The sequence below is a fragment of the Lipophrys pholis genome (assembly GCF_963383615.2).
Source record: "Lipophrys pholis genome assembly, chromosome: 6".
NCBI classification, from domain to species: Eukaryota; Metazoa; Chordata; class Actinopteri; order Blenniiformes; family Blenniidae; genus Lipophrys; species Lipophrys pholis.
The window spans coordinates 29,005,647-29,022,594 of record NC_137629.1 but is presented as its reverse complement, the minus strand read 5'-3'; the positions used below and the strand labels follow the sequence as shown (position 1 = coordinate 29,022,594).

The following is a 16,948-nucleotide window of genomic DNA, read 5'->3' as shown; positions in this document are numbered from 1 at the left end:
AAGGTGTGTTAGTTATGAGGTGTTACATAAGAGCCTCGAGTTGCACATGGAGAAGCCACTGCTCCCACATCAAGCTACCTTTCCAAAAAACTAAAACAATAGTTTTATTTAAGAAGTCTTTATCACACCTGCTCGTTTGCAAAAGAGTGTGTGTTCCAGTCCTCAGGAGTCTGTCATGATTCCATTGCATGGACATAAGCAGGTGATAGAACACTAACAAATAATGCAATTTAGCAAATATGTTCAACTTTCAATTTTATGTGGAGGTGCCTTGTGGATTTATCAGGCGAGCTTTAACCACATTTAAGAGCTTAAACACCTGACGGATGGTCGTGTGGGAGATGTGACACCTGCGAGTGCAGCTTTAAGAAGATCTCAAACCTTGGCACTATATGACAGGTGAACGGAGGCCAGCCGACACCTCCACGGATCTCTTTCAATGCAGTAGCCTGCCAAGGTGTGACAATCCCTCCATAAAACCAATCATCCAGCTCCCTCATTAATCAATCAATTACTCTTGGCTGAGTAAGTGAGAAAATCCCCCGTGAAGCTTTTCCCATTTCTGCTTCAGTTCGTGTCAGCTTTTTCTGTCCCAAAAGGGCCGAACACTCGTCATAAATCAGCCACGACGAGAGCCAGATGACCATAAACAGCACAACTAATTGGGAAAATGGTTTTGTAGTCACACTGGTGCTAATTTTAAAACCTTGTTGCTTCCACTGTGGTAAGTCAGCAGGTTACTTAGCTTTCTGTAAACCTTCCATGTGCACAGATTGTGCGAGGCTTGCTAGAGGAGCCATCTGTCGCACACAGCTACCCAAACAACTAAAATCCAGCTAATGCCACTCTACTCAAGTCTAAGCTATAAGAAAGGACATCCTTGAACATTCGAGCAGTCCATCCAGAAGACGATCCCGGCCAGGGTTGAATGCATCCAACTATTCCAAACTTTCCATTGAACAGGTTGTCAAAAGAGACACAAGCAAAACAAATCAATAGTGAACCAGGTTTTGTAATCATGGACTGTGAAATCTCCAATGCCAGACTGCAGCATTGTGTACATTTCCCGTGAAGATCTCAAGGCCAGGGTGTTTTGTTGGGTTTTTTTTCTCCAAGTGGCGATATAGGAAAGTGGAGGCACATTAACATCATGTTGCTACTCCTCATTCTTTTGCTCAGTCTTGATAAGACGCTTGCTTAATAGCCTGTTGTTTTGTACCATTGATGTCGTCTGGATAACTTAAAATGAAAATTTAAGCCTCTCGGTAACATACAATATGAAGATATACAAATCAATAAATATGAAGATAGGAAGACTTTTTTATTTATTTTTTTTCAAACCTGGCTTTGGACATTTACTTATATAAATACAGAAAGTTAACACAATCCTTAAGCATTTGTCTGGGTTTCTTTTATAAAGAAGCATGAATCTGTAACCTCCTGTCATAACTGCTTTTCCACACATGGATAAAATGTGATCTTAAACAAGTGTCCAAGTCACAAAAATCTGTTCTGAACATGGGCTAGGGTTTGTTTCTGAAGCCCGTCCTAACCTTTGAACTGGACCCGCTTACATTTCTGAGCTTATTATTTTGAAGTCACAGACAGAGGATTATTTTTACCAGTGCTGGGGGTCAAAAACAGGAGCGTTAAATAAGGAATTAATCAGATTTTCTGGAGAGGGAAGAAAAAAAAAAAAAAAAACCTTCCCTTCAGGATGGGTTAAGCGGAGGGGAGGTTCTGAAGGTTGGTAGGTCAAGGTATAAAAGCCAACAGGACGCAAAGATTGGCACTCACTCTCACCATCAGCAGTGACTAGAGCGACAGCGGAGACGACTCACCGACGCGACTGAGGAAAACCGTGAGTGAGCCCATTCTCTTACTGACCAACATTTTGGAATGATGATACAGATAAACCAGCATTTATTGTCAGTGCTTGTTCCATATTACAACCTGTACATTTTCACTTTTCTATTAATAAGATTTAATTATTCAAAGTTTGAGAAAGGGTTCTTTGTTCCTTCCGAATTCAATAAGTCCATCAGGTACTCCTCGGAAGTGACTGAGGAAATAATGATGGCTTAGCTTTCATGGCGAACCAGTGGAGTTTTTAATTTTAAAAAAATAATCTGAAAAATACAATTGAACCCCAAATAATAGCAGCAGCTAATTTTCTTTTTGTTTTATTTGCAGACTCTAACACTACATCATGTCCAAGTGAGTATACCAACTGTTTGCTACCACAGGGACAATCCTGAGTCATTCAATGGTTCAGACTGAAATGGTTTAAATATGTCATTCCGTCTGTGTAACGTAAAAAAAAAAACACAGCAGATTATTTAGCAAAGGTATTTATTTTGGCTACAACAATGACTGAATCCTCTTTAAAAGGTTGTCTGTTCCTGATTTTAATAGAACGTAATTTCTTTTATTATAATTTTGTTGTTCTTACTTGATTTATTTAATAGAAATAAAATGTAATGTAATGAGAACTCAACATGTCAGTGACGTCTTCAGTCGTCCACTGTTAACACACATTGTTTTCCAAATAAATCCTCCATGGATTGTGTGAATCTGATCTCAAAAGACGGGGTTAAACGATTAAGGAAAGGTTTTAACAGGATTACTTAGCAAACATCATTGAGGATTACTTCCTTGTGTTTGCCATTTGCAAAGGACACTTATGCTTTTGACATATGACACATATAGTGTGTATCAGCCATAAAGCATACTGATAAAAGATTTTGCTTTTATTATTTTATACATGGTTATGGTTAAACTCATGTCAGGTATCTGTGGCATGTTTTAGAGTGGGTGTACATAAACACGGTATATGACAACTGTGTGCATGAAAAAAGACATTTAAAAGGAAATACATTATGGGGGAATTTTTCTGTTCGGACTTGGTCCAGAATTACAGACTTGAAATGCTTCATGAGACACTGTTATTTGAAATGTGGAACAATTGCGAATTAATTGCGCCGTTTCCTCTGTTCTGTCCTTTCAGGGTATTCAAGAAGACCAGTGGGAACGGACATGTAAGTGGCCTCTGCAATATACTCATTATAGGGCTCCCCTTTGGCTTAGGGAGGAGTGCAATTTGTATGTTAGTCTTCCAACTGCCCAAAATAGCTTCCAACTTCTTGTAACCTTAGCGGAGGAGTAACCGTTTTCCTCGTTTCTGTTTTTTTTTTTCCCCTTCAGATTGCCCTCTACTTGGGGAAAAGAGACTTTGTGGACAATGTGGATTCAGTGGAAGTAGTCGGTGCGTGGTACAGCTCTTACAATGTGAATGCATGTGAGTTTCAGAGGTATATGAGACTGTTAGTCGACTGATATTTTCGATTATTTACAGATGGAGTAGTGAAAGTGGACTCCTCTGGGCTCGAAGGCAGAAAAGGTAGTGTTGTTTAACACACCGTCAAGCCAAAGAAAACAACATGAACTCCAGAGTTTAAGCAGCACAAACTGACTTTTTTTTTTTTTGTTTCCCCCAATGTAGTGTTTATCTACCTTGCTTGTGCCTTCCGCTATGGAAGTGATGACCTGGACGTCATTGGGCTGTCCTTCAGGAGAGACATTTGGATAAAGCGCATCCAGGTGTATCCGTCAACAGGGGATAATGCAGCGAAAACGCCAATGCAAGAATCTCTCATGAAGAAAGTTGGAGAGCAAGGATTCCCCTTCTCCTTCCAGGTGAGGAAATCTAATCTCAGTGTTTATGTAACATCAAACCAACTCTATCAGTTTATTTCTCATTAATGTTTCTTGTGTTTTGATTTTTTTGTGGTTTTGTTATTATGTTTTAGATGCCAACAGATCTCCCATGCTCAGTCTCCTTACAGCCAGGCCCAAATGACTCTGGCAAGGTATTATAACGATGCCTCTTCACATTTTCACTTTACAATAAATGCTGGACAAACGCTCAGTTAGCTGCATGTTGCTGTGCTGCAGGCTTGTGGTGTGGACTTCGAGGTGAAAGCATACATTGCCAACAACATGGACAACGCAGACGAAGTCATTGAAAAGAAGTACGTGTGGCTGGTCCCAAACTTTCTTGTCACTCTCTCGTGTACATTTTCACTTAACTGATTCTTAAATCACACTTCTTTTTTATTATTTGTTTTCCTTTCTTTAGGGATACATGCCGTCTGATGATCCGGAAAATACAGTTTGCGCCTGCAAACAACAAAGCGGGACCCAAGGCTGACGTATCCAAGCAGTTCATGATGACTGACAAACCAGTTCATCTGGAGGCCTCAATGGAAAAGGAGGTAAACAGATGCCTCCAAAATGGGAGTAGTAGTATTACTTATTACCACTAATTGAGCTAAAATACATTATTTCTATTTTCAGATTTATTACCATGGAGATCCGATCAAAATCGACGTAAAAATCAACAACGAAACCAACAAGACTGTAAAGAAAATCAAAGTTTCAGGTAAAAATTAAATAAATCTTTTTTTTTATTTTTTTTTATTGTATTCCCATGAAAAGACTCGACACGTTGGTAATATAGTTAGACGTTTCAGACGCCTCTCCTAACATGGGCTATTTTTCTGCTCTTAGTTGAACAGGTAACAAACGTGGCCCTCTATTCATCTGACACTTACGTCAAGGACGTCTTCTCCATAGAGTACGGGTAAGGCTTCCCCTGCTTCAACCGAGTCTGACTAGCAGGACCAGATCCTCCTCCATCTCAATTCATTTGATTTAGAAAGTGCACAATATGGCAAAATACATCCTGTAAATGCCAGCCTTTAAAGTATGTCTACATACCTCAATATCTTTAGAGGGGTTTTTTTTTTTTGTACAACTATTGATGCAAAAACTGTCTTTCCTTCCATTTGACGTTTGGTTTATTATTATTTCTATTTTACTCTATGGTTTATTCATGGGTGTTTTCCACCACAGAGAGACGGTGAATGCCAACTCTACATTTGCGAAGTCCTACGACTTCACCCCACTGCTGGCCAGCAACAAGGAGAAGCGAGGTCTCGCCGTGGACGGGCGGCTAAAAGACGAGGACACCCACCTCGCGTCCACGACTCTGTAAGACAGCCCCCCCCCCCAGGGGCTTAGCGTTCGGCTGGAGGAGTTTCATCCTCTTACTGGGTGGCAGTGATGCGACTACGCATTGTGTCATCCACTTATGGGATCTTAAGACAAATCCTCCTGTATGAAAGGTAAACTATTCTTGTCCTCACAGGAGTCAAGGAGATAAGGAGATGCAGGGAATCATTGTTTCCTACAAAGTCAAGGTCAATCTGTTGGTGTCCAGTGGCGGGTAAGCCTTCACTGATAATAATAATAAAAAATAATTTTTTATGCTTAAATGTTTAATGACGAAACGGCTAATTAATGGAGCTTTTTTTTTTTTTTCCCACTCCAAAGCCTGCTGGGCGGCCTCACAGGAAGGTAAATATCAATTTTGCTTTATTGTGATTTTTGTGAGAACAATACAAAGATTTCTCATTCTAATCTATAAACTTTTTCTTTTATTCCAGCGATGTCACCGTGGAGCTTCCTCTGACTCTGATGTCCCCAAAACCTGCAGGTGAGTGCAGTGATTCATGTCATTCTGCCAGAAAAGCCTCCTGAGATTCATCACTTTTTTTTTTTGGTGCATGATCTATAATTGATGATCTCTTATGCCATGTCCTCCCTTGTTGCCCATTAATTGCACGCCAATGCCCCACGTGGAGCAGAAGTGTAAGTATGAGTTAATGATAGACTTTATAGTAAGCCTTGTAATTTTCTGTGTGTGTGTGTGCGATGCTTCTGACATGCTGCGTATATTTCTCTCCATGTGCAATTGTGGCTTTTACAAAACCACAGCAAGTTGGAATAAATGCCTAATCAGGTGAGGTCAACTCACTTTCAGTCAGCTTTTCTCAGGTTCACTCCTTCAAGGGCTTCTGTCTTTTAAAGAGGAAAAAACATATATTTGAACAAGTCCATAACTATTTGATCAATATAGACAAATGTCATTATTAATTACGCGCAATTACGGCTTTTCATTTAAGCATTGAAGTCACGGCCCTTGAATGAGTACACCGGTTTGCTTTGTGCCCAGTCGCATCAAAAAGCAGCATGCTTGCAAATATGGGATATTGTGCAGTATCAAAGGTATATCACCCATATTGTGCAAAGAAAAACGTAGTGGTCATCGTGGCTTGTTTTAGTCACAATTTCATGCTTGTTTGTTTTTATCAATTTAAAGGAACATTTTAAGTATGTTACCTTTGCTGTGCAACCGGATCACAATCTGGGCTGTTTTCCCACTCCCATGTGCAGGGCCGACATCAAAATTGACGCCATGGAGGGATGAGACAACCAGGAAGACGCATGACCTCTCTGGTGAAGATCACTGAACATTAAGGAACTCATGAAGAAAAGCACAAAGTGTCATAGAGTTATTACAGTGGTCTTATTTTCTCAATATGTGTGCATGTTTATTCTAAGTCACTACAGGAACTGGAGCACTGCAAGAGTCCAAACTCTCTGTGACATTTCTCTAAATGGCATCATAACATTATATGTGTCAAAGAAACTGTCCCATAGACGAGAGAGAAGACCTTTCTGCACAGTTTAATCCATTTTTACTTTGTGTTGTTGTGTCACTAGAGCAATGAGGAATCACAGTGCAGCAATCAACTGAACGTCACCAAAACACACATTTTGTGTCACTCTGTGTAGACAAACGAGATAAATAAACACTAATTCCCTTCTAATACTCAGCTGTCTTTGTTTCTTTCAATATTTTCATGTTGCATCTTTTCATTTTGTCTGAATCGTATTTGATGCCGCATCACATAAACAAATCGGTTAACCGATCATCTGTTTTGATGAGTCACACGTCATCATTTCTAATGCAACCGTCTCTTCGCCGATCCATCATACAGCTTTTGGCACTATATAATTTTGTATTTTTTTGTACACATTGATGCGGCTTTCAGCTTCCCAATTTGTCCCAAGATGGTGACTCACATCGCAAACCACTGTCCATCTGCTTCTCCTGTTTCTTTTACTCAAGTTGTTTTTTTTTCCTGAAAGGAACCCACACACATTACATCTGACCCTGAAGCAGTTCTGAGAAAAGTATAGTATAGTATAGTATAGTATAATATAAATTGATAAATATGATTTTTTTTTCTTTGCAGTGTTGGCTTTAGGGTCATTCGGGGGTTTAGTGGTTTGTAGCTTGTCTCTACAGAGTTTATGTATTCTCCCCGGGGTTTGAAGTCTGGAAACATCGATTTGAGGTCAACTTGATGACCATAAACAATACCCATAAGTGTGAATAATGAGTTTTTTCTGATCTGTCCAGGGTGTACCGTTTCCTTTACACGCAGTCATCTGGGATCATGTCCAGAAGTGGATAAAGAAGTGTGAAAGATGAATGGATTGAGTTGTGTGGACAGATGAAGGTTTTCTGGGGTTCATACGTTGATTTGCAAAACAGAATCATGTCATTTTTTTGATGCAAAGTCATTTTAGAGCTGGAGAATCACAGCCGTTCTGTACTGGTGTATCACCAGGTTCCTGCCATACAGGAATGTTTCACTTTTGCAAACATACAAAAGAAGTAATAAGTAGCTTCCCATGTATGTTTTAGTTATAGACAAGACAAGACAAGACAAGACAAGACAAGACAAGACAAGATTTGTCCCACAATGGGGAAATTTGCATTGTTGCAACAGCAAGTGTACTATGATAAATGATTAGCAAATCAATATGAACAATAACCAGAAATATTAAAAACAATAACAATAATATAAAAAACAAGATAACAGTGACACTATTTTACTGTCTTGCGTGGTAATGTTGGAAGCGACTTGAAATATACCAGAGACCTCTTTTCCCTGAGATAAATATAAAATGCAGCCTAAAAACGATAAGATGAGGAAAAAAAGCATTGAATTCAACTCTATTTAATCTACTATCTGGTTCACTGCTTAGTAGCAAAGTGCAAAAATAGGAAAAATAATTCATTTAAATGTAATTCTTTTAAGAGCTGCAGCTTGCAGTAATAAACCATCCCACCAACACAGAACTGGATTACATTCTTACGTCTTATTTAAACTTTTATTGGATCGGAGACTTGTTTTAATTGCGGGTTTTCGTTTAAATGTTTTCTCCCTCCAGGAGCCAGTACCCGCACTGTACCTCACCCCCTCACAGCTGTGCGAGAGGCGTTGTGCTCACCGTGTGCTTCGCGCGGCCGCCGCTGGGTGTCGCTTTTTCACCGCTCAAGCTGGAGAAAACAATAGGCGGCTCGCTCGCTGCTCGCGCAGAGTCCGCTCCGGTCTAGACATCACATCATTAGCACGGTAGGCTAGTTAGCCCTTTTTTATTCCTGGTCAAAATGTCAACCACGACAGGCGGCGGAGAGTTTGGCAACCCTCTACGAAAGTTCAAGCTCGTGTTTCTGGGCGAGCAGAGCGGTAAGCTGGGCACGGCGAGCCCGACAGCGGCTGTTTTTCTTAACGCTCGTTTGTGTGGAAATGTTACAAGAAGTGGTCACGTTAGCTTAGTAGCCTAGCGAGCGAGTGGACGTTTGTGGGGGAAGTTATAAAGCGGCCGGGATTGAACGGCGTTGAAGCGAAGCGGAATTTTAACATTCTATTGTGGATAGTGAGTGAAAGTAAATGGAAAATAAATGACTTTAGGCTTTCTAATATTTCACGCAAGTGATGATGTCATTGAGTAGCCGCCGCCGGCTAAGCTAGCTACACACCTCGGTCTGCATAACGTTGCAGGGGCCAAATCATCCACAGGAGTCCGTCACATCTGAGAATTATTCCCAGATTACCTTGTTTCTCATTCAAAGCAGTGCGTGACGGAGCTATTCTGGGTGCTGGTGGGCGATGCATCATCATCATCCTCCTCATCATCACGATCCTTGTAGCGTCGCGAGCACATTACTTTGAGCTAGCGTCACTACACTCTCACTGTCATTGACGCTCATTCGATGCATTAAGCCTTTTTTTATTCCGCGCAAGCTACAAATCGCTGCATTCCAAACAAAAAGGCTAATTTTGGGCAATGACGTTGCTCTGTCGTTATTTGTCGGGGGACACTGTGCTTAACTTGAGCCGTTAGCTTCCTGCGGCAGCATCCTGCAGAGCCACGTCGGCCGGTGATTCAGAGACCGGGCGGCCCTCTCCTCTCTCACCACTCCACCCAGCTTGCCTCCTCTGGCAGGAGCATTTTAAAAGGGGTGGTCGGATGCACAGTCACGACAGCGACCGTCTTGCATCGAGAATCGGGAGTCGGTCGGTGTTGATTTCGCCACATCTTGTGACTCCACCCATAGTGCCAGCTCAGCGTGTGGGTTCCTGGGTCCACACTGCATCAGAGCTCAGCAGGTTACTCACTGTGTGATGTCAATGAGGCACTCTGTCCTCATGTCAGACACGTCCAGGACTTTACCACACTGTGCAATTGTAGGACAGGTTTGGGGTTTGATCGACTCCATCAAACTTTAAGAGGAAAAAGAAAAGAAAACCCGTACTGAACTATTTGTTTGTTTCTGTTTGTTTGTACAGTTGGGAAGACTTCACTGATCACCAGGTTTATGTATGACAGTTTCGACAATACTTACCAGGTAAACGCACAAATCACAGCTCCGAAAGGATGTGCAGATCAGCACACTGTGAATCGGGGTGTCAAACATAAGGTCAGGGGGCCAAAACTGGCCCGCAAGACGCTCCAATTCCGCCCCACCAAGCGAGGTGGTAATATTGGCTATTTCACTGTATTTTGCACCAGAAGGTGTCTGTTGTAGTAGTTTTCTATTTTATAGAAATATCAAATTTTAATTCATATTTACTCTGCACCACAACAAAGAAAAACTTTAAAGGTTATTGTGGCACTATTTTACCTGTCCAGCCCATTCAAGATGAAACTGGGTATGTGTCCCCTGAACTAAAATGTGTTTGACATTCCTGCTGTAAACAGAATGAATCTACAGTACTCAATGGGAACATATGAATTTTCTTTCAGCCGCCTTAAGCTGGAGTAGTCTTATGTACTACTTAAAAAAGTAATCAACCCTGTTTTGTACACCCAACATCTGAATGGCATTCACGACAGAACCCTGCAGCACATGAACAATAGCATTAAACCTGTTAAGCATGTGTATGAATAACATTTTTGCTCTGTATCAAATCCAGATATTCCAGTTCCAATAACGTAGTGAGAGTGTATCATGACTCCAGGTTTTCAGTGATACTATAATTGTATAAAATAGTACATATCACATGACGTATTTCTGTGTTGTATTGATATTAACAGGAGAACATGTTTATACATGTTCCTATGATTCAGATATGTTAATTGTGTTCCTGAACTGACCTTAATACAAGCTTGATTATAGTTAAGATATGTTACAGCAGTGCTGTTTTATATAGTTGTTTTTTTGCATTTCTTTAGTCAATTTACTGCAAAAAAAAAAAAGTGTAATTGCCATGATTGTCTTGCAGGCAACAATTGGTATTGACTTTTTGTCAAAAACCATGTACTTAGAAGACCGCACGGTAAGTCCTGCATACTTTATTTTACTATTCTCATCACTCTCATTAGTAAAGTGCAAGAAAAGCTGCTGTTTATGTAGCTGCCATCATTTATTTTCCTTTCATTGTTTCATGTTGAGCCCGTTTACACGCACATTAAAATCTGCTCATTAGCCATTTCTGGAGTTGAAGTAAACAGTATAATAATGCCAAACAGCACAAGATTACTTTAACGGTGCTACTGTTAAGACCATAACTCCTGTTGAGGAAACAAACAAGATGTTTTGAATAATGGAAAGTGGAAATCTGATAATAGACTGAAGTTTTTCGAAGATGTGAACATCAGATCTTGTAATTCCAACCATCTGATTCTTCCCAGTTATCAGATTTTTGCGTTCATGTAAACGGGCTCATTATTTGTGTTTTTAGCTTATATTAGATTTTGCTCTTCATTTTGTTGAATTTTGTGATCAAGTTTTAGTTGCCGTTACCATTTCAAAGTTTTGTTTTCCTTCCATCCCCTGGCTGGATCATGACATGCCCACCCCCTCCCCATCCTCCTCCTCCTCTTCCTCCACATTCCCTCCTTCCTTTGCCCACATTGATTTCGCGGCTGGCCACAGATTCGGCTGCAGCTCTGGGACACAGCCGGACAGGAGCGTTTCCGCAGCCTCATCCCCAGTTACATCCGCGACTCAGCCGCCGCTGTGGTGGTTTATGACATAGCCAGTAGGTATCATGGCTTTGCCTCTCCTCCTTGTCCTTCACTCAGTGTGTGGAGGAGAAAATCGAGCATTTACTAGCCGGACTAACCACATTGGACGGGATAAATGAGAGTATTCCAGCCTGTTTGCATCAGCTGCGAGGCATTTATTGGGCAGTGTCCGGGGGGGGGGATCTGTGCTACGTACATGCTGTTACATCTTGAGGCTGATGGAAAGAATAACAGGATCTCCCGATGTCACTTCATGGGCACACAGTCTTTGCCTTAATAACGATTCAGCAGGGTCTCCTTTCTCACGTTTGACTTGCATCTCTGAGCTTTCTGCATTGGAATGATTGTCCCCGTTCCTCCCATCAAAATCCATTTTCACCTTTTGCTGCTTGGCTTTGCAGTTCTTTTTTTGTCTGTCCTATTCTCTGTGTTCCTTGTTCTCCCTCTGCCTCCCTTTATCTCCATCTCTTTGTCCTCTCCTTCTCCCACCTCCCAATCCTCAGGTCCGGCTCCAGCTCTGGGACACTGCTGGACAGGAGCGTTTTCGTAGCCTAATTCCCAGCTACATCCGTGACTCTACCATTGCTGTGGTTGTTTATGACATCACCAGTGAGTCAGGGCTGTACACTAACCTTTGTGTAGGGGATTAGAGCGATGCATAGAAAACGGTCTGCTCTGCTAATAACCTTCAAGTTCTCTATTAGTATTTCTGTCTTGGAGCATCTTTTCTGGATCTGCTTTCTGACTAAAAGCTGTGATTTGACATGAGATCTTCTGCCTTCTTTCATGAAGAGTAACACCGGCCGGTGCTCACTTAACTGTAGCTAATAGAACAACCTGTTTCGTGGATTTTTGGGACGCGCCATGGCTGATTTGTACAGTAACCTTGTGCTTTTTTGTTTGCAGATCTTAATTCATTCCAGCAAACCTCAAAGTGGATTGATGATGTTAGAACAGAGAGAGGGAGCGACGTGATTATCATGCTCGTGGGGAACAAAACAGACTTAGCCGATAAAAGGTACATGGTTGTGTGATGAGTGTGAAAGACCATAATAATAAGGATTTTGTTATAATTCTCTGTGACAAATACCGGTAAATGAACTGCAATCATCACTTGTACAAGACGTTTAGCTTTAAGTCATTTAGTTTATAAACTGCCAAAGCCTGGAGTCCCACTTTTTCTTCCCTTGAGAGCATCTCATCCAGTTTTGACTTTAATCATTCCTTGGTATGTTGCATACTCCAGCCTCTTTTTTTTTATTAGTTATTTATGGATTTTTCTTTATAAATCTCATCTTATGATTTGATCACATTTCTATTCTGCATTTGTTTCCTTCATCTTACTTTTTTTTTGTTTGGTCCCCTTCCTGATATGTTCTCCTCATGTCATTTTCAATTTTTGTTTATTTTTTTGTTTTGTTTTTGTGCTTTCCCTCCACACCATGCTCCACCCCACCGCCACCCCCATCACCCACAACCCCCCCACCCTTCCCGGGACCACGGCAGGCAAGTTTCTGTTGAGGCGGCAGAGAGGAAAGCTCGTGAGCTCAATGTGATGTACATAGAGACCAGTGCCAAGGCTGGCTATAACGTCAAACAGGTTGGTGTTCAGCGACAGCGGGTTTTAACACTGACGTCTTGTTTCCAGCGCGGCCCGTAGGTCAGGGAGGTCTACCTGTAACACCCGGGTCACGTTCGTTCTTTACATAAATCAGTGTGGCTGTTGAGTGAATGGGGAAGCTGTGGAGTCAATATTTCCTGCTGCTTCGTCTTAACTTGGCACAGCAGCTTCTCTCCTTTTGTCAACCTGTCTCCGTCCGTCTGTGTGATAAACTAACCTCTCTTTTTAACCAAAACGATTCTGTGTTGAGCTCTTTGTTTCTCCCTTTCTCCATTTCCCCCTTCCTCTCTTTGCCTGCCTTTTTTTTTTTTTTTTTCCCACGATGTCTCTTTCCATATCTGTCTGTTCGTCCATCCCTTTCTGCTTTTACTGGAGCAGACAGATCACCACGGAGGAGGGCGAGCAGAGAGCTAAGGAACTGAATGTCATGTTCATTGAAACCAGCGCAAAGACTGGCTACAATGTCAAACAGGTAGCGACTCTGTTTTCTCAGGGCAGCTCGGCTCATCCACCCTCCAATCCTGTCTCCCTTCGTCCTCGTGGCTTCTCACTAAATATACTGCAAAAGCATCAGTAGAAGTTGTTTTTAAAGTCTTAGTTTGCAGTGGAGTTGAGCTGGACGGCAGAATACTGAGGATTTTCTCATATTTTGGACACCAGGGGGCAGAATATTTAAAAAACCCTCATGATGCAGCTGCTCATGAGCTTCCACCTCACACTTTTTGATTCAGAGGTTTTTTGTCTGGTTTCTCGCTCCTGTATCTGCTCTGCTTCTACTCCTGCAAACATTTTCTATAAACAACAAAAGTGTTTCCCGGGGGACTTTATGCATGACGGCTCTCAACCTACCGACATGTTCAATTATTATTCATAATTGAATGTTTTTCTGCTCTCAACCAGGCATTTTTTTTTTGGTGGCTTGAGCTACATGAAGGATATTTTTGTGGCTGTTTATTTTTATTTTATTTTTTACAAACCGAGCAAGCGCCAGCTGCTCTTCTAAACAAGCGACTCACACGAGATCACTTGACGTCAACACACTGTTTTGCTGTCCGTCTGGTTAAGCCACTATGGAGAGAAAAAAAAAATCCTGCTGTTATTCATACAGTGATGTTTTCAGTGTTTTACTTCCTCATTTATGGTCCATTTTTAGGAGTTTCTACCCTTTTCTGAACCGTGGAGCTCATAGGACCCTTTATGAACAAGTGGCTCTCAAACAGTGAGGTTATGTATATTTTAGATTTACTGTAAATATTTCTTCATTTTAGTTTTAAAGTCTCCAGTTGGTCTCAAATATTTTGTGCCCGAAAAACCCCCGTAACCCGTCATGAGGCCCAAGTTCACATTATGAACTGAAATATTGAATTATACTTTGATCAATGCAGAAATGAACAAACAAGAAAATTTTACTTTTCAGTTACATTCTCGCCTGTTACTGTGACGGACGTGATCTCTTGCTGTCCTCAGACAGACTGGCTGGGTGATGTGATGATTTAAACTAAAACTAGTTATTTTATCATACATCAGTGTTTGACTGATGTTGCTGAGAGTTAAAGGACTAAGCTGTAATCTAAACATGAAAAGTTATTGTTCTGCTGTTTAAAGTACTTTTTGATGGACGAATGACGACGGTCTTGTCAGTCGAATTTCCAGAAAGAGTTTTACATGTCGGCAAAATAAGTTTTCCGACCGTAACGCACGTTTGCGGTCCCATCATCCGTCCTCTGTTTGACTGCTTTATACTTAAGTAAAACTTGTGTGTGACTGTTTAATTCCTCTCACTTTCTGCCGTAGCTGTTCCGACGTGTCGCTGCAGCGTTGCCTGGGATGGATAGCACACCGGAGAAAAGCAAAGAGGACAGTATCCTTTTTAGTTGTGGAACACATTTGTCTACATCACCATCGAGCCGTTAATGAACGTCTTCTAGCTGCACTGAGACGAACGGTAAAGCTACGTCCAATTTTTGTCGACACGTATTGAAGTTGCTGTGGAATCGCAGCTTTCAGGCTGATCAAATAAAGAGAAGAAGAGGTGGAAAATCGCCAGAGCTTTTATTCTGCTGACGCCTTTTGTGGCTCCAGAGTTTCACTGTTTTGGTTAAATGAGTGTCTCACGGCGTCCAGCACAGAATTGTGAGGCCCGTCTCAGTTCAGTGATGTAGAATTTTAATAAAATGCAACATGACGGTTCAGACTGTCGTCACAAAGGTCAAGTTTGTGTCCGGAGCCGGGAGGGGCAGTGTTGTGATCAGAAGCAAATAGGTACTACCTCCTCTGCCATGGCCTTGTCAGACAAGAGCTCTTGTGTTTGGCCACTATGTTCATTTAGGGCGGTACCGTCTGTTGGATTCATTTCCAAACCCTCATTCCAACACATTGGATGCATGAGAGAGTAAAGGTCATCAACGCTGAATATCTGTTTGTTTGCTCGTGTGCACGCAGGATAACTGAACCTTCAGCGAAGTCATGACTGTTAAGACGGCGGCGCAGGAAATAGTGAAGTGAAAACTGCAATTCATTCTCCCTTAACCAACTTTCTCTCAGTGATCGACATCAAACTGGAGAAGCAGCCAGAGATGACTGTGACCGAGAGCAGCTGCTCCTGCTAGTACACCTCACCCCCACACCCGGGCTGCCTCCTCCCCACCAACAGCTTGTCTCTCAGTGGCCACTTTCTCCGCCCTTGGCAGGCCGCCAGCGGGAACGGAGGACCTGTCTTTTTGTCCCCCCACCCCCCCCCCCCCCCCCCACCCCACCCCACCTTCTCAACTCAGTGACTTTTCAGAGTAACCGTGTGGATGTGCATTACTGTATTGAAACAGATTATCTGGGGGGGGGGGTTCAAAAGTAAACATTTAAAATAAGGAATAAGTTAAACGATATGTTCAGATTTTCTTACAGTTGCATGGCATTATATAGGACTGCAGACTGACTTAGCTAACCGCTCTTGAGTTCTTGCACAGTTCTGAATCTTAGTGCTGTTACTGTTGTTGTAAAGTAAAACTTGCTTGGGATTATTTAAACGACTCTGTGAGGTTGAGTTTTCTGCCCATTTTTTTTTTTTTTCACTTTATATTTCTAATGGAAACTTTGCCTGGAACTATTGTATCTCTCACCAATTGTTTATTTGTTTTTGGGGTTTTATAATTTGTACTTTTGTCTTATTTTGAGGAAGTAGACGCAGGATAATATCAGTGAATTCACGCCATTGCTAATCGTCATAATACCACTTCAACCTTAAAATCAACATGTTTCATGGGACCAGTGGAACTATTTATTTACATTTTTAAATACAGCCATGTTAATTCAAATGATCTCAGAACATCTTTAAAAATGCTGCAGGAGGGGGGAGGGTAGATCTCAAATTCACTAGAAATGGCTTTGTGTGCATTTTAACTATCGCAACTGTCTTTCTGATGTTAAATTAGCTTCACGCGTACTAACATGTCTGAGGAGGAGATTTCAGCTACTAACCAGCCCTCGTGTACGAGACGACTGATGAGGAGGAGAGAGAGAAAGAAAGAAAGAAAGAAAAAAAAATAATAATAATAAAAAAGCCAGTGTTGAGTTTTTCCACATAGATGCAGAGTTGTCACTTTGGTCGCCACGGCGACCTGACGAGCCCGCCTCATCGACAGTTTGTGTTGTGTTGGCCATGCAGCATGCTCACCATTCAGGATTTCTATGGATAAGAACACAGATGCCTTGCTTGTTTGTTCACCGACGTTGTGCACTGAATCAAGCCACAATATTGTAAAAAAAAATAATAATAATACGGACGAAGCCTGCTGACCGGTTCATGGCTTCACTAGTTGTTTTGTAGATGCTGGTAGATAGACGTCCTCAGATACAGCTAATGCTTTACTAACACCCTTGCTGTGAGCAAAACAAAAAAAAAAAAAACCGCAGAGAAGTTAGTTGCTGTACTGCTATTGCCTGCGTGGGACTGTTGGTTTTTATGCATTTATTTATTTTGTAACTCGGGACACACAAACAACATTCGCTTGACCAAAAGTAGACGCTGACAGGCATGTCTAAAGTTTATTTTATTTATTGTTTGCGTGTCTGCTGCGGCTCCACCTAAAGGCGACATTT

The 16,948-nt window shown here is 41.6% G+C and overlaps 2 protein-coding genes across 4 annotated transcripts; both read left to right on the top strand.

Annotated features, from left to right (window-relative positions):
• The first annotated feature begins 1,791 nt into the window (after positions 1-1,791).
• On the top strand, positions 1,792-6,741 carry arr3b (arrestin 3b, retinal (X-arrestin)). Of its 2 annotated transcripts, XM_080465237.1 has the most exons (17): positions 1,792-1,861; positions 2,194-2,217; positions 3,008-3,038; positions 3,205-3,265; positions 3,356-3,400; positions 3,503-3,696; positions 3,810-3,869; positions 3,955-4,031; positions 4,139-4,274; positions 4,357-4,441; positions 4,570-4,642; positions 4,915-5,052; positions 5,210-5,287; positions 5,395-5,418; positions 5,508-5,561; positions 5,839-5,863; positions 6,298-6,741. In XM_080465237.1, the coding sequence occupies exons 2-16, from the start codon at positions 2,210-2,212 to the stop codon at positions 5,849-5,851; spliced, it is 1,077 nt and encodes a 358-aa protein (XP_080321363.1). In that variant the 5' UTR covers positions 1,792-1,861; positions 2,194-2,209; the 3' UTR covers positions 5,852-5,863; positions 6,298-6,741. The 2 variants fall into 2 exon arrangements, with proteins under 2 accessions (XP_080321363.1, XP_080321362.1); XM_080465236.1 differs by lacking the exon at positions 5,839-5,863 and having other exon boundaries at positions 6,298-6,739.
• A 1,513-nt stretch (positions 6,742-8,254) lies between these two features.
• On the top strand, positions 8,255-16,767 carry rab41 (RAB41, member RAS oncogene family). 2 transcript variants are annotated; one of them, XM_080465874.1, is made up of 8 exons: positions 8,255-8,447; positions 9,552-9,610; positions 10,488-10,541; positions 11,736-11,841; positions 12,139-12,250; positions 12,739-12,832; positions 14,648-14,714; positions 15,398-16,767. In XM_080465874.1, the coding sequence occupies exons 1-8, from the start codon at positions 8,369-8,371 to the stop codon at positions 15,460-15,462; spliced, it is 636 nt and encodes a 211-aa protein (XP_080322000.1). In that variant the 5' UTR covers positions 8,255-8,368; the 3' UTR covers positions 15,463-16,767. The 2 variants fall into 2 exon arrangements, with proteins under 2 accessions (XP_080322000.1, XP_080321999.1); XM_080465873.1 differs by lacking the exon at positions 11,736-11,841 and adding an exon at positions 11,141-11,246 and having other exon boundaries at positions 8,260-8,447.
• The last annotated feature ends 181 nt before the right edge of the window (positions 16,768-16,948 follow it).

What these genes read in the sequence shown, in the direction of transcription:
- arr3b (XM_080465236.1), top strand. An exon ending in TGGGCTCGAAGGCAGAAAAG is followed by an intron (nt 3,401 to 3,502) that starts GTAGTGTTGTTT and finishes CCCCCAATGTAG; the next exon opens with TGTTTATCTACCTTGCTTGT. An exon ending in AAAGAAAATCAAAGTTTCAG is followed by an intron (nt 4,442 to 4,569) that starts GTAAAAATTAAA and finishes TTCTGCTCTTAG; the next exon opens with TTGAACAGGTAACAAACGTG.
- rab41 (XM_080465874.1), top strand. Translation starts at nt 8,369, where the DNA reads ATGTCAACCACGACAGGCGGCGGAGAGTTTGGCAACCCTCTACGAAAG. An exon ending in GTTTCGACAATACTTACCAG is followed by an intron (nt 9,611 to 10,487) that starts GTAAACGCACAA and finishes ATTGTCTTGCAG; the next exon opens with GCAACAATTGGTATTGACTT. An exon ending in CTGGCTATAACGTCAAACAG is followed by an intron (nt 12,833 to 14,647) that starts GTTGGTGTTCAG and finishes TTTCTGCCGTAG; the next exon opens with CTGTTCCGACGTGTCGCTGC.